Source organism: Neurospora tetrasperma (genome assembly GCF_000213175.1).
Source record: "Neurospora tetrasperma FGSC 2508 unplaced genomic scaffold NEUTE1scaffold_4, whole genome shotgun sequence".
NCBI classification, from domain to species: domain Eukaryota; kingdom Fungi; phylum Ascomycota; class Sordariomycetes; order Sordariales; family Sordariaceae; genus Neurospora; species Neurospora tetrasperma.
In genome coordinates this window covers 1,384,357-1,399,815 of record NW_009799102.1, presented here as the reverse complement: position 1 = coordinate 1,399,815, position 15,459 = coordinate 1,384,357, and the positions used below count along the sequence as shown (strand labels likewise).

Here is a 15,459-nt window from a genome sequence, read left to right as displayed (position 1 = left end):
GCTTCTGTGCGCAGAACAGAGTTGTTGGGAAGCACAAAAAACATTGTCGGGTATAGACATTGAAGAGGGACTAGGAATAGTAATAGTAATAATACTAGCCTTGATGAGGAGAACGGAAACGGCAACGGCAGAAAGTAATGGCGGGGGTGCTGGAGTCTGTGGTCGAGTTGATTGCATTGTCCAGTCTTGTCTTCAAATAAGTATGATCTATTCAGTACTGAGCTCGCGTGGTTCAAGAACTATGGAAGGGATCCAACACCGGGAGTTACCAAGCTGAGAGACGTGCTTGTTTGTTTTGGGAACGAGGTATGGGGAAGGGGTATTATCTGGTAAGTCATCGACGGAGTGTGAGGTTGAAGCTACATTATTATCAGAAGACACTGATTGTTTGTGTCTTTTACCTTTCTAGTATTTGGCTTGGTCCCCAATTGTACTGCAGATCTGGGATATGTTGAAGAGGAGGGTCATCGCAGCTGTATTTGTAGGGAAATAAGTAGGGGGTGAGATCAAGTCAACAAACGACCCTGTGCTGTATTTGTCCAGAGCAAAGTGGTTGTACCTCTTCATTATCTGCTGTTAACAGAGATCATCACAAGAGGGCTAGCTAGGCATGACACTATGGGTGTCAAAGATCCATCATGACATTGTATCTCTTGTGCAACAAAGTGTGATATCTACCATGTGAGTTGTTGATCTATGTGAAATAATAAATTTCTACCAAGAACCAGACAGCAATAAAGCAAAGATATTTCAAAATACCAAACCCATTTTTCGCCGCCAAGTCCACGTCGGGCGTGGACTACCTATTCTATCAAGATTGAGTGATTGATGCATTTCATTTCTCCATGTTCCTTCCTTACTATGTCCATTCGCACATTTTTGTACACCCGGGTTTATCATCAAACGACCAACATGCGACACGACACGCCAACGCCACGACAAGACAGACACATACACACTCATTCACCCCCCAGAGGTGCGTGAGTGTGTCACTTATAGCACATGAGAGTGGTGCTCAGTAGGCACCTTGGTGAAAACGTCGAACGAGCCGGTACCGGTAACACCCAGCTTACCGACAACCAGTCTGCCTGATGGGGTGTCGAGGCTGTCCCAATCGCCGTCGAGAACGGCGTCCTTGAGGAAGCCGACGGTAGTTTCTGTTGTGACATGTTAGCAATGAGCTCGGGCTACAGGAAAGGCAATGAACGGCTGATGGATGATAACGTACCGTAACTCATCTTGGTGAAGGGACTGACGTTGCCGGTCAAACCCATTCGGTTGAAAGGAGTGAAGCCACCGTTTCTGTAAAAATTACTAGTCAGTAACTTTGTTGCTTGTTTATGTCATTGAGAAATGAAATCTTACCTGGTCATGTAGTCGCCAATGAGGTTCAGATGGCGGGGGTCGACACCGATACCGTGACCCTTGAAGACACCGCTCAATTCGCGAACGATGCTGTTCCTGGCGGCCTCAACACCGTAGATCTCGAGCACTTGGGCAATGTCGTTGGTCATGATCTTGTTGGGGTTGATGTAGTCGGCATATTGCTGCATGGCCTTGATGTTGGAGCCTTCGGTGTGGACAAGACGCTCCTTGTTCTCCACAACGAATGTCGCGGTGCCGAGTCTGGGAATCTGCTGAATGAGCGCCTTCTTGACAGCCTCGGTGACGAGGTTGAGCATGAGAATCTTGGGTGTCGCGGGATCGAACTCGAGGATCATCTCGCACCACTCGCCGCCTTGCTCGTCGCAGTGGAAGCGGGCAACGAAGTCGTTCTTGTCCTTGATACGGGTCTCGCGTGATCGAGACTTGTACACGGACATATCGCCATCGGCGTTGCGGTCCTCGGGCTCAGGGCTACCGCCGTAGCCTTCGTCGTCGAACTCAAGTCTCTCCTCGCCCTCCTCCTCACCGTCATCCGCGCGCTGTAGAGACTTCTGGATGGCATCATCATCGTCGTCGTTGGGGCCATAGGACACTGCCTCGTGCCTATTGGCTCTGTTCTTGGCGTTGGTAGCGTCATCATCACCGTCGTCATCGTCGTCCGCGTCGCCATCCTCGCCGACAGCACGCTCGCCGTCGGGCGCCGCCATCTCCACAGTGCCAACCTTGACACCGATCTCGGGAGTGGCAGCAGAGTTCTCCTTGTACTTCTTCTTGATTTCCTTCTTGGTGAGCTGACCAAGCAGGGGCACGAACTTCCTCTCAACAGTCGCAAGAACATCCGCAATCTCGATCGCGTATGTCTTGCAATACTCCTCAGATGGGAAGAAGCGCAACCTGATCTCGAAGAGCTTGGCAAGAGGGTAGCCCAAGCCACGGCCCATCTTCTCCCTGACGGTAACCTCCTTGGTAACATCGGCCAGGGGAAGAATGCTAATGGACTTGGCAAACCGCTCGCAGTCTGTATCAGAGAGCTCAGCGTTGGGGTAGAGGGTCATTGCAGGAGTCGAGATCTTGGCAGAAGCTGTCATGAGAATTTCACGAAGACGGGGGATACCCAGTGTGACGTTCTTGGCAGAGTGACCAGCCAAATGGAAAGTGTTCAGTGTCATCTGTGTCGAGGGCTCACCGACAGACTGACCGGCCACGATACCAACAGCCTCACCAGGCTCCACCAATGACCTGATGTACTTGGCCGCCAAAATCTTCTCGGCATTCTTGCGAACAATGATGCCAGAGGAGTCGCCCTTCTTCTCCTTGATTAAGCCATCCTTGTTCTCCTTGACGTACTTGGTCATCTTCTCGAAGAAGTTCTCCGAAGTAGCGAAAGCATACAAGGCAGGGTCAACATCCGACTCGATCGGGTTGAGCGGGTTGCGGGTATCCCTCGACTTGATGGCAGCCTTCATCCGCTTGATCATCTCGTCCTTGTGCTCGAAGAGAGCCTGAGTACCCTCTTCCGAGTAGTGGAGATGCGCCAACTCGGATTTCAGGTTGCGGAGGACGAACTCGAAGTCGTTCAAGTATTTTTGCTTGGAGATATCGATACCATCCTCACCAAACAGGAACTGAATGATGGAGCCATCCGAGTCTCTGACCGAGGTGTCGTAAGCGACCTTGAGACCTTCCATACCCTTGATCAAACATCTCTGAAGGTAACCGGAACGCGATGTCTTGACGGCTGTGTCGATAAGACCCTCACGACCGGCCATGTGATGGAAGTAGTACTCCTGGGGGCGAATACCAGTCAAGAAACGCTGGACGATGTAACCACCAGCTCTGGCGTTGGTATCGAAGGGCTTGAAACTAGGGAGAGTCTTGCCGCTGACCATGACGGGGACACGTCTACCTTCCAAAACCTGCTGACCCAAGTTACAAGAGATGAGGTTGGCGTTGACAGGAGAACCCTTAGCACCTGATGTTGTCATACTTTGCATTTGGTTCTTGGGGAACTTCTTTTGCAGACCAGCAGGAAGACATGTCTTGGTGATCTCGCTAGAAAGTTGGGCGCAACGTTGGTTCATCAAGAGATCCAAGTTCTCTTGCTTCTTGTCGTTGCGCATAACTTCCTCCAAGCGTTGCAAGAGAAGGGGATCTTCGGGAGTAGGCTTCTGCTCCTCGAGCGACACATACTTGGCGGCGACCTCGAGACCGATGTGAGCGGCGGCCTTGATCTTCTCCCTTCTGTCTGCCTCTCCCTTGGGCGTCATGACTAGATCGTCCATACCGCACGAAAAGGCAACCATGGCCAGGTAACGAGTGAGGAGACGACCCATGCAACTGAGGAGCTTACCAGCAGCTGAAGGGCCGTAAACTTCGTGAATCGAGTGAATCAAACCACCACTGCTGGGACCCAGCTGAGACTTGTCGAGGATACCGGTGATGAACTCTCCATCACGGAAAGTGACCTGGCCTTCTTCTGGGGCATGGTCACCCCACTGATGAGCCTTGACTTGTGTAGAGCCGTTCATCCACAAATCACCGCAATTTGGGGGCTTAATGTTCTTGAGGATTGTGGTAATGACTTGCTTACCCGTCCAGCGGGGAATCGGCTTGATGATCGCCGGCGGCAAAAGCTCAATCTTGTCTCCCATAATGTGACCACTCTCGGGCCGGAGAGCGGCGTAGATGAGTTGATGGTAGTTGGCCCGATCGAAGAAGGTGTCCTTGTTACACAGAATAACGGAAACGGACAAATGATCCTGAATAAGACCGCGGAGAGGCTTGCCAGCGGTGCCGGAGATGTACTGGTGATCAGTGTCGGCGAGCTGAAGGGCCTCGGCACGGGCAATTTCGTTTTGGGGGAAATGCATGTTCATCTCATCACCATCGAAATCGGCGTTGTACGTATTGCAGTTGGCGTAGTGCATGCGAATCGTCTTCTCGCCCGGCAGCACTCTGACTCTGTGACCCATGATGGAGGGCTTATGAAGGGTGGGCTGACGGTTCATGAGGACGACATCACCGTTGGTAAGGTGGCGGTGGACCTTCTTGTTGCGAACTCCGCTGAAGTTGTTGTTGGTCGGGGCCAAGAGCTGGTTGGCAAGGGCCTGACGCTCCTCTGAAGACTTGTTCCTCAAGTTGATGATTTGGCCGTTCTCCATCTCAATGGCGGAAGCACCGGGCCACTTCTCCATACCGTTCTGCACTGCATTCTTGAGATCATGGTAGTTGTGACTCGTTACGGGCTCGGGGTATGTGAGCTTCCTGGCGAACACAGGAGGGACACCGATCTCGCTGGTCTCGATGTTGGGGTCGGGAGAGATGACGGATCTGGCGGCAAAGTTGACACGCTTACCCATCATGTTCTTGCGGAAGAGACCCTCCTTCTTCTCGAGCTTCTGCTTGATACCGTCCTCGTTGCGCTTTCCAGCAGCACCCTGGACGGGGTTCTTATCGCGATCGATCAAGGAGTTGACGGCGTCTTGAAGCTGTGTCCACGCCTGGTAGAGCGCATTGATATCCCTGGCCCTGCGTCCGTCCTCGGGGGCATTACCCTTTGCGGTTTCGGAAACCTCGCGAGAGATCTGGGCGACCATAGACGACCCCCTGAGGATCAGCTTGTAGAGACTGTTTTGCTGCGCTTCCGTTACTTGGTCGCCCATTCTAGCCTCGGGTCTGAATTTGTTGGGAGGGACGAGAAGTGTCTGGATGAAGAACATGTCGGCGGTCATCGGCTTCGCGTGCTTGGGGCGAGGCTTGGAGCTAAAGAGCAAAGAAACGATCTCTTGCTCCTTCTGGAAGAGGAAGTTTAACCTCTCCTTGACCTCGAGAGAGCTGATGTATCTCTGGGGAAGGGCCCTCTTCTCGGCCTTCTCCTTCGCCTTGGTCTTGCTGCCTGCGTCCGCCATGACAACATCGCCGTTTTCGTCGAGCTCTTCGCCCTCTCCTTCACTGTTGTCGGATTCGCTGGCTGTTGACTCGATATCGGCGATTCCCTCATCATCATCATGGTCCTTCTTCTTGCCGCCCTTCATGGCTAGTGCGTCGGCACGCTTCCTTCCAGCCTGGGCCATGGCGGCCTTCTCCTTTTGTGTGAGGTCGCGCTCGAAAATCTTGGTGTACCGATCCTTGCGGTAGACGGGAGAGATGCCGTCGCAGGTCCTGCACTTCTTGTCCTTGATGATGGCAGCCAGAAACTCCTTGACGAGAGCCCTGCGCATTTCGGCGGCGCCTTCGTGCTTGCCCTTGTTGATGTCGCGCATAGTCACCTTAGTCCTATGATCGCGAAGAACAGCGCGGACATATGCTTCCCGTTGGCGGATGGTGCTGTCGTTCAGGTTGTTTCCCTCCTCCTCAGCCTCGTCATCCTCCATCTCGGGCACGTCGGCCAGCTGGAATTGGCGGATGGCGGAGCCGAACTCGCTTTCGCCGAAAGAATCGATCATTTGGGCTTCCTTGAGAAGGCCACACTGCAGCAAACGGAGCATGCAGGAGTAGCGGTGGATTTCCCTCCGGGGGAGGCGGAACCGGTGGCAGTAAACACATTGCGCGCGCAGCAGACGGTATGCCTGGTCCATGAAGACGGGGTGATAGACGGGCACGGGGAGCTCGATGTGGCCGGGATGACCGGGACATTGCGACTGGCCAAGGTTACATGTTGTGCAGCTATTCAGCAGAGGGTCACATCAGTCAACACCACTATCCAAACCACCAGCCTTTCACGTTGAGAGAAGGCAGACGACGGGGCGGGGAGTCTCACAGTGAGTCGCCCCAGGAACCCAAGGCAGGGTCGTAGAGACCGCCAGGGACGGGGTTCAGCAGGCTGTCGAAGGTGCTCTCATTCTCGATCTTGCGCACCGAGACGGCGCGGATCTCGGTGTCGGTCAGGAAGGTGAACTCGACGCTGTCCAGAGAGGACGACACGGGCTGCGAAATATTCATGGTGGGCGAGAGTGGTGTATGGTTACGAAGTCGGAATCTTTACAATCCCATGGCGAGGGTTTTCCGTCTGAAGGAGGGCCGCAGGCAAGTGTGCACGGTCGTGGGGAGACAGCGGCAACTTGCGAGGCCAAAAACAACAAAAAAAAGAGTAGAAAAAAAAAGGCAAGATATCGAGTAAACTGAGCCTTCAGGGTGTTTACACAGCCAAAAGCCTTTCGCTATGCCACTGCAGTCAATCACAGTCTACAGCTTCGCCTATTGGTGGGAACTTTGAGATGGAGCTTCCGCGAAAGAATATTTTTTGGCGGTCGCGGCCGGCAAAATTCGCTGTTATGCCTGTGGGGAACTTGTACATAAGCCCAGCGGGCATCTCGATGGGCGTTGGCCCGGCTGGCTTCCTTGGCTGACGGGACTCCATTTCGCTAGGTAGTACCTAGATCCCGTCCACTGATTCAACACTCTTGCAGTGCAGTCAGCAGTGGCCTCCTTCACGTTCAATCAATTCGCTTTCAGGCATTCCACTGGGTTCCTTGTCGTCTGTCGCTATCGTCACTGCAAACTACCACGTCTTGTTTTGTTTCCTCGACCTCATTTTCCAAATCTACCTATACTTTCCATCACGACGGGACCTCGACGGATCTCAACCATCAGGGCCGGGACCTGACTAGGGCAGGAATCTGAGATCGATATTGCGAACCACATTCATCCACCTGAGAATTGGTACCCATTACACTACCTGAAGCGCGGCGCCATTCGCCATAGTAAACTCGATCTAGTGTAGCTTCCAACTCCCGACCTTCGCGCCTGGTCACCACATCCCGGCAACTTTATAAAGAACCTCGACCTCTTCCTCTATCACTCGACAAACCGACTCTTCCTACTAGACAGCCCGCATTTCACATCAACATGGATCGAGGACAGCCAAGCGGGCTTGGCCCCCGCCATGACGCGACTTCACGAGTTCAGAAACCCGAGTCCGCCGCCGATCGCATGGCCGCACTCAAGGCTCGTGTCGCTGCAGCAGTCGGAGGCTCCAAAGCAAAGGGCGGCTTGAACACACCACTGCACCCTGCCCTCGCAGACCTCGGCGCGCCCATCAAACCCGGGGACTCCCTCGCGGCCGCCGCAGCAGGTCGTCGAGCCGCCCAGAAAGTTGCAGAATCATTCAACAGAAAGGAGCACCGAACACCTTCGGCAACAACAACAGGCCAACCCCGAGCCAACCCTTACCTAGACACCAGCAGCCATGGACCACAAGGCAAGCCCAAAGAGCCACGACAGCTCATCTTCAACCAGAAGGGCAAGTACATTGCCCAGGCGAATGCGCTACGGAGACAGGCCGCCTTGGAGGAAATGAAGAGGAGGATTGCGGAGCAGGCCAGGAAAGCAGGGCTGGACGAGGACCGAGACATCGAGAAGGCCTTTGTCGTAGAGGCGCCCCCGGATGTGGAATGGTGGGATCAGGGCCTCATCGATGGCAATGACTACAGCAACATTCCCGACTCGATAAAAGTCAACACTCCCGACAGCGTTGTTACCATTTACATTCAGCACCCAGTCGCCATCGAGCCACCGCAGGACAAGCTCGCAGCTGAGCCGAAACCCATGTATCTTACACCCAAGGAGCAACAGAAACTGCGTCGCCAACGCCGCATGATGGAACTTAAGGAGAAGCAAGCCAAGATCCGTCTCGGTCTGGAACCGGCCCCGCCACCCAAGGTCAAGAAGTCGAACCTGATGCGCGTACTGGGCGAGGAAGCTGTCAAGGACCCGACGGCCGTCGAGGCGCGCGTCAACCGTGAGATCCAGGAGCGCTTCGACAAGCACATGCAGTCCAACGAGGAGCGCAAGCTCACAAAGGAGCAACGGCACGAAAAGCTCGCTCAAAACCAGCAAAAGGACGTACATAAGGGCGTCCATACGCTCGTCTTCAAGATTGGTAGTCTAGCCAATGGCAAGCACCGCTTCAAGATTGGACAAAATGCCCAACAGCACGCGCTCATGGGTGCGTGTATCATGCACCCCAAGTTTTGCCTCGTGATTGTAGAGGGCGGCGAGCACAGCGTCAACGCGTACAAGAGGCTAATGATGCGTCGCATCGACTGGACCGAGAGCGTGCCCTCGCTTGATAGGGAACCTAGCGCGTCCGGTGCGGCGGTGAGGGAGTGGCTGAAAGCGGAGGATGAGCAAGGCATGTTGAAGGACTTGTCGAATAACAAATGCCAACTCATATTTGAGGGCGAGTCCAAGACGCAGTCATTCAAGAAGTGGAGCAGCAAAGTATGTGAGACGGACCAGGAGGCCAGAGAGTTTCTGTCTCAGATGAAGATGGAGAACTTTTGGACGCAGGCGAAGAACACGCCGAGTCATGTATAACTGCGATGTTGAAAAAGGATACAGTCTGCTTTTTTGCCAGTCGGATGATGATCCGATTTTGTTGGACGAAAAGAGATAGGGCATCATACTTAGCTCCGCTAGACTATGAATAAAACAAATAACACGAGTAACTTGAGAGTCATGAACACGGGTCACCTTGAAGTTATTGACATTCGTGCAGAGATGGAAGACCGGCATCGTGGATGAGATCTGCGCACCCCATGGGGATCTTAGTTTCCTGGTTTGTTGTTTCCCCACACAAGGCGAGCTATTGAGTGAGGGGTTGCAATCGGGATTAACTCTCACCACCTCGGCTCTTGTCTGTCATTGTTTTCCAAAACCCGGGCTAGACTCGTCACGGGGTATTCCTTTGGTGTCACCATATAAATACCTCCAGGGAAGCTGTTTGCCATCAAACTGTTTGGGTGCTAGTTGTTTTCATCTCAGACCAAACTATCTAGTATTCCTCCTTTTCGGTCCAGCACTAAGAAGCTGACAGACACAATGGTTCCCAAGCCCAAGATCACGCTCTACCTCGATACTGTTAGCCCGTTCGCATACGAGGCGTATCACATTCTGCGGGTATGTACAACTAACCTGCAAGTTCATCGGTTCAAGTAGAATCAAGCAAGCAAGGAATCGCTCATGTCCTATCTCCACCTTTCAGAACGACCCAATCTTCAAAAATGTCGACATCAAATACGTGCCCATCTTCCTCGGTGGCTTGATGAACAAGGTCCGTCTGTCTCATCCATCCCGCTCCCTCCCATTCATCACATCCTCACACATAACACTAACGTATGTCACACACCAACCTCACCCGTCGCAGTGTTCCAACACCCCACCCATCAAGATCAAAAACAAAGACAAATGGATCAACGTCGAACGCCTCCGCTGGGCCCATGCCTTCTCCGTTCCCATCGTTACCGACATGCCGCCCAACTTCCCACCCAACACGCTCCCCGTCCAGCGGGTCCTAGCCGGCATCGAAGCTTCATCTCAATCCCAATCCGCAGTCATCGCCGCCCTCGACGCCCTCTACAAGTCCTACTGGGCCCTCGGTCAGCCCATCTACGAACCCGCCCAATTGCGCTCCGTCCTTGCCTCTTCCCTCGGTGGGGAAGAAGCGGCGGATAAGGTGTTGGGAGCAGCGCAGACTGCCGAAGTCAAGCAAAGATTGGTGGAGAACACGGATAAGGCGTTTGCGGAGGGGGCGTTTGGGTTACCTTGGTTTACGTGCACTAATACGAAAGGGGAGACGGAGGGGTTTTGGGGAGTTGATCATTTGGGACAGGTGGTGCAGTTTTTGGGGCTGGATAAGGGGGTGAGTGGGAATGGAGGGTGGAAGTCGGTTTTGTGAGGGGGTGAAGGAGGGAGGTGGTTGAGAGAAGCTGGGAGAAGAGGGAGGCGTGGGATCACAAGACAGGCAGGCATGATGGGGCAGGCTGTGCAGTTGTGAAGCTGTAATAAGCGGTAGTGGTAGTTGATGTGAAGGTATTCCCAAAGACAAGATCATACATTTATGCGTCATCGACCATTTCGACCGAGTGCATCATGAACATGACCTAGTGTTGCTGAAGCCATCATAACTCACAGCAGGCTGTCAGGTCTGTCATGGATCAAGACTTGGATGAACCATTATCTCCACAGAACCCATCGGGTGGAGCATTTCCACGCGCGGCTCGGTGGACCGACGAAGGGCGAACCCTGTCACAACCAAGTGCGAACGGACGCGTCTCAATATGCGGGTCACAGTGATGTTTATGTCAAAGTCACGTCGCGTGAACATGAACGCAACCTGAACGCGTTTGTCATTTCTACGACTACTGGCATTCATAGCGATGTTTATGGTAGTCCTAATCGCTAGGTAGCTAAACTCCCATGATTTGCGCTTGCTCCAAAACTCCATTCTCATCTATCATCAAAGCAGGCAGGCATACGGTGGTGAGAATGGTTGTCAGGAAGAAAAAAAGGTAAACGTGCAATGTCTGTCGACAGGGTATCGTGTGATCATGAACCAGGCCCTTTATTAGACCAAATCCGCCATCAGCGCTGCCGTGCAAAGCCATCCGTCCTTTTGTTCCGGTGCTCGCCAGCCGCTGTGCCCGCGTTGTAATGTACAAGCCATCAAGTACTAAGATGAAGAGAGAGAAAATGTAGTATCATCGCAATCAAGAACGCCGGATTACCCCCCATGTGTTGTGCCGTGAATGAAAATCCATCAACTCAGACGCGCATTCCCAAATGTAGTGCGAAGTGTGACGCGAGAAAAGTTGTCATGACCGCCCCGTGATATAACCCCAGAATCTGACTAGACTACCCCGAAAACCCAAAGCAAACTACTCCATGTCGAAGAGTCGCTTAGTTGCGCTCACCGCGAAGGCGGCGGGCGAGCTGGATGTCCTTGCTCTGGATGGTGACACGCTTAGCGTGGATAGCGCAGAGGTTGGTGTCCTCGAAGAGGGAGACGAGGTAAGATTCGACGGACTCCTGGAGAGCGCCGATAGCAGAGCTCTGGAAGCGGAGGTCGGACTTGAAGTCCTGGGCAATCTCACGGACCTGTGTAGCGACGCGTTAGCAACGTGAAAGGAAAGTGACATGTCGGTGGCAGGCATCATAAACTTACGAGACGCTGGAAGGGGAGCTTGCGGATCAGAAGCTCAGTGGACTTCTGGTAGCGACGAATCTCACGGAGAGCGACGGTACCGGGCTTGTAACGGTGGGGCTTCTTGACACCGCCGGTGGAGGGGGCGGACTTGCGGGCAGCCTTGGAAGCGAGCTGCTTACGGGGGGCCTTGCCACCGGTGGACTTGCGGGCGGTCTGCTTAGTGCGGGCCATTGTGATGGTTTATGTGTGTTGATAAGGTGTTTTTTGATGGATGGGCGATGATTAAGTGATGACCTGCGCTGGTGGTCGAGACTGGTTGATGACTAGAAGGAGAGGCGGGAGTGGAAAGGGGAAAAAGTGGTGGGGGGTGCGAGGTTTATGTATGTGCGGACTAGGGTCAGGTGCTGGCTGATTTGGGTGAATGGGTGGTGCGGCGCGTTGTGTGGCTGCTGCCTTTCGGTTTTTTCGCCTTCCTTGCTCATTCCGCTTTTTCCTGGTTGATTTGCAACTCCCATTATTTTTTTGGGTTGCGGGCGACCAAACCGGGGGCTGAACCGGGGTTCGTTTTGCACTGATAACTGCCCTTAGTTTTGCTGGCAAAACAGCGCTGTTTTGGGTGGTTAATTGGAGCGTGCTCTGCTGACGCGGGTTTGCAGAATTATGATTGGTCCAAATATCTTAAATAGCGACGCACAGGCCACCTCAAAGCTGGGGTTAGTAGTAACACCGAGCGACTAACGCATTCGTAGTTCGGCACTCCAGCCGTCTAATTCACTGCGTGCAACATTGCCCGTCTGTGGAATGGGTGAATGGACACAAGACCAAATCAAAGGTACAAAGGTACAAACCCAACATTCACCCATAGGGCTGGGAAGGTGAATGCTCCTGAAGGTTAAAGATTTGCATGCCTGGCACCAGGTCCAGCCCAATTCCTCCGTTGTGCAAGGAATCACATACAAGGCCATAGATGCCATTACGTACAGGGAGCATACCTATAGGAGGTTGAAGCTTGAGCGAGGATTGTGAAGATGGAAGGACTGCCTCATACGACAGAGCGCTTGCTAGAATAGCCCGAAGAGTTGCTTTCTTTGTTCACTGTTTCGGTCTGAATTTATTTAGTACAGGTGCCCGTTTTGCTCCTCAAAGTCTCTGGACCAACTGGAACACTCGAGATCGTAAGTTCAACGCTTGCTCTATGTACAGTCACAGCTACCATTCAGTCACGAAACGCCCGCATGTAGATGTCTCACAGCTCTAGCTTCTTTATGGGGAGTCTGTCCATTGCTGTAGCGAACAGTACTTTCCACTACAGTCTCTTCGCGACAGTCATCGTGACAGTCACTTATCACGGAGGACGAGAGGCAGCCATAGCAGTCCAGATCTACAGAATGCCACACACACATTTCTCTTTGTTTCAGAGTGTACTCTGACGTGGAAGGTTCAACGCCACAATTCATCAAGAGCATGCCTCGTCCAGGACTGGAACCCTTCCGTCAACCCTTTTCGAATGACTAAGAAGACTACTAGGGTTTGTAGAGTTGCCACTCTCAGGTCCCGGATGGGTCTTTCCGCTAAAAGGACGACAAGGCTGATGGGACCGACCGACTGATGCACATGGTACGGTATCCAGAAGGGAGAATAGATGTTCACTGCGGGTCACCTCTCTGTGGTGAAGGTGGTGTGTCAGGATAACAAAGTAGAACTCGCTGGTGACTGGGCTGTGACACTGACGTGAAACTGCTGCCCAGCGAGTGCCAGAGTGTTGCTGCCCTGCCACTTCACCAGTTTTGGATGCGGTCCCCCGGATCTCTGGATGTGCCACCCGAACGGTACGTACCGATGGTCAATCCCTGTGCTGCTCCGGCGAAAATAGACGACCCTTGTTTAGCAGCTGAGAGCAAAAGTCCTGTTTGGGTTTAGCGACTTGTTATTAGTGTTCACCTTGATGCGCGAGGTGAACCACTCTGAAAATGTAAAGCGTGGAGAAATGTTCATTGGCTGATATTGATTCGAGGTGGGACTGCACGTCTTCAAGCTGCGTGTTGTGTCGTCCGTTCCCCTGCAAGGAACGTGCGCCTCGGAACCGCGTCTCCCAAAATCAGCCAAGGGAGTTGACGGAGTTTGCGCAAAGTGGAGCTCCAGAGCCTTTGTTGAACCAATCATCAACAAGATCAGTGATCTGATTTGATTCCCACCGCCCTGCATGCCGCAACCGCGTTCCCGTACTTAAAGTCCGCTCTCTTCCCCGCCTTCTTCCCACCTTCCACGACTTCCAATCTCCCAAACGACCGGCTTCAGCCTTACCACCTACACCACTTTCACTTTCACCCCCCCCAACACACATCAAAATGACTGGACGTAAGTTGTCTTTGAAGATCGCCAACACCGTGTGTTGTAACATCATGACTGACCAGTATCTCTTCATCAGGCGGCAAGGGCGGCAAGGGCCTCGGAAAGGGCGGTGCCAAGCGCCATCGCAAGATTCTTCGTGACAACATCCAGGGTATCACCAAGCCCGCTATCCGCCGTCTCGCTCGTCGTGGTGGTGTCAAGCGTATCTCTGCCAGTACGTTATGATCTTCGAGCAATCCCTGTATTCCATGGATGGTCAACTAACATGTCAACCTTTAACAGTGATCTACGAGGAGACCCGTGGTGTCCTCAAGACCTTCCTCGAGGGTGTCATCCGTGATGCCGTCACCTACACCGAGCACGCCAAGCGCAAGACCGTCACCTCCCTTGACGTTGTCTACGCCCTCAAGCGCCAGGGCCGTACCCTCTACGGTTTCGGTGGTTAAATGTCTCGCCGTCATTAGCCAGCGTGTCTTTTTTCTTTTTTCTTCACCATAACGACGACGCAAATCACAATCACGTCTTCTCCCATCACCAACACAGAATCATCATGATGTTTATATACCACCAAAGTCGTCGTCTTTTATCATGATGACGATGATGTCACTACCGCCACCACCACCACATTAAACAACCGGCAACAACACGACATCCAGGATGGGGGAAAAGGAGGGCGGTTGATGTTCGGTCCCCTTTTGCACCACACTTTACTTGGTTGCAGCGTTCCATCTCACGATTGTCATTTTTCGGGTTTCATCACGCGCAAAGGAGGGGTCTCTTTTTTTATCACATGCTCTGTACATCACATCAAGGGGTCATTCACAATAGGGGTGTTACTACTTTTGCAACTTTTTTGAGCGCTTAATTGACTCAAAACGCCCTCTGGGTTTTCTGGAGGGTGATTCCAATCTGTTTGATGATCCTCTTTGTGTCGAGTGGAAATGCTGTCTGCCATTTATTGCTGTGTCTTGCCGCGTGTTTTTTTGTGTACGTGTAAACGGAATCGCGTGCCAATCGCGTCCGGTGGGCTTGCCCCAGTTTTGCTTGAAACCTTGGCCGTTGGGCGGGCTGGGGTCTCTGGTTCAACTGTTCGCTCGAAGAAGGGACCCATGCGTTGATGCGCCAGCGAACATGCGGTTCGCGGAGAGGACAGATATGTAGTGTGACCGAAACTCCTGTCCGTGTTTTCAGTATTCGCATCTTGACAATCCCAAAGCAGTTTATATGTATGTGCTTCACAGACCGAAAATTTCTCAAGCCCATTGCATCTATCGTACATAAGTATAATTTGTGTACCTACGGACGTCCGACATATGTACATCTATATACTAGTCAAGCTCAAATATGGAGACAGAAGTTGATGATAATACGATCTACCTCCATCCAGCTCTATCCCGTTCTGTTCCAGGAACGTCATGGAAGAACATGATCTACATCCAAGGTGGCAGCCAACCACCTGCACACACCCCCTCCCCAGCTGATCCTAAGCAGTGGCGAACTTTGCTCCTTAAAATGTGCCTAACAGGGGAACACTGGTGGGAGAACCCCGATCAAAAAGATGGGGGAAAGGGAAGGGGGGGGATGATGAGTCTGAGCGTAAAACAGATCGGATTTCATTCTTCGTCTGAACTTGTGGATACACCCGAAGCACCTTACCAGTATGATGTAACCCTGTCGAGTCTTTTGTCAGTACTTGTGATACATGTTGCTTCAGCTCTGCTTGGAAATTACAACTAGCTGGGTGACTTTTTCTTTTTTTTCTTCTTTTTTTTTTGAAGGGGGGGGGGGGGGGGGGG

At 52.7% G+C, this 15,459-nt stretch overlaps 5 protein-coding genes across 5 annotated transcripts; 3 read left to right on the top strand and 2 right to left on the bottom strand.

Annotated features, from left to right (window-relative positions):
* Positions 1 to 736: 736 nt before the first annotated feature.
* Positions 737 to 6,327, bottom strand: NEUTE1DRAFT_122981 (uncharacterized protein; the record flags this gene model as incomplete). Its single annotated transcript, XM_009853736.1, has 4 exons — positions 737 to 1,157; positions 1,229 to 1,302; positions 1,366 to 6,051; positions 6,146 to 6,327. 4 exons carry the CDS (start codon positions 6,325 to 6,327, stop codon positions 994 to 996), a joined length of 5,106 nt encoding a protein of 1,701 aa, XP_009852038.1.
* A 906-nt stretch (positions 6,328 to 7,233) lies between these two features.
* Positions 7,234 to 8,835, top strand: NEUTE1DRAFT_130396 (uncharacterized protein; the record flags this gene model as incomplete). Its single annotated transcript, XM_009853735.1, has 1 exon — positions 7,234 to 8,835. The coding sequence occupies one exon, from the start codon at positions 7,234 to 7,236 to the stop codon at positions 8,701 to 8,703; it is 1,470 nt and encodes a 489-aa protein (XP_009852037.1).
* Positions 8,836 to 9,145: 310 nt separating this feature from the next.
* NEUTE1DRAFT_122979 (uncharacterized protein) lies at positions 9,146 to 10,234 on the top strand (the record flags this gene model as incomplete). The annotated part of the gene is made up of 3 exons (XM_009853734.1): positions 9,146 to 9,285; positions 9,371 to 9,439; positions 9,533 to 10,234. The coding sequence occupies 3 exons, from the start codon at positions 9,208 to 9,210 to the stop codon at positions 10,061 to 10,063; spliced, it is 678 nt and encodes a 225-aa protein (XP_009852036.1).
* Positions 10,235 to 10,467: 233 nt separating this feature from the next.
* NEUTE1DRAFT_117329 (histone 3) lies at positions 10,468 to 11,641 on the bottom strand (the record flags this gene model as incomplete). Its single annotated transcript, XM_009853733.1, has 2 exons — positions 10,468 to 11,262; positions 11,330 to 11,641. The coding sequence occupies 2 exons, from the start codon at positions 11,540 to 11,542 to the stop codon at positions 11,065 to 11,067; spliced, it is 411 nt and encodes a 136-aa protein (XP_009852035.1).
* Positions 11,642 to 13,603: 1,962 nt separating this feature from the next.
* NEUTE1DRAFT_130393 (uncharacterized protein) lies at positions 13,604 to 14,890 on the top strand (the record flags this gene model as incomplete). The annotated part of the gene is made up of 3 exons (XM_009853732.1): positions 13,604 to 13,669; positions 13,740 to 13,877; positions 13,946 to 14,890. The coding sequence occupies 3 exons, from the start codon at positions 13,660 to 13,662 to the stop codon at positions 14,107 to 14,109; spliced, it is 312 nt and encodes a 103-aa protein (XP_009852034.1).
* Between the last annotated feature and the right edge of the window lie 569 nt (positions 14,891 to 15,459).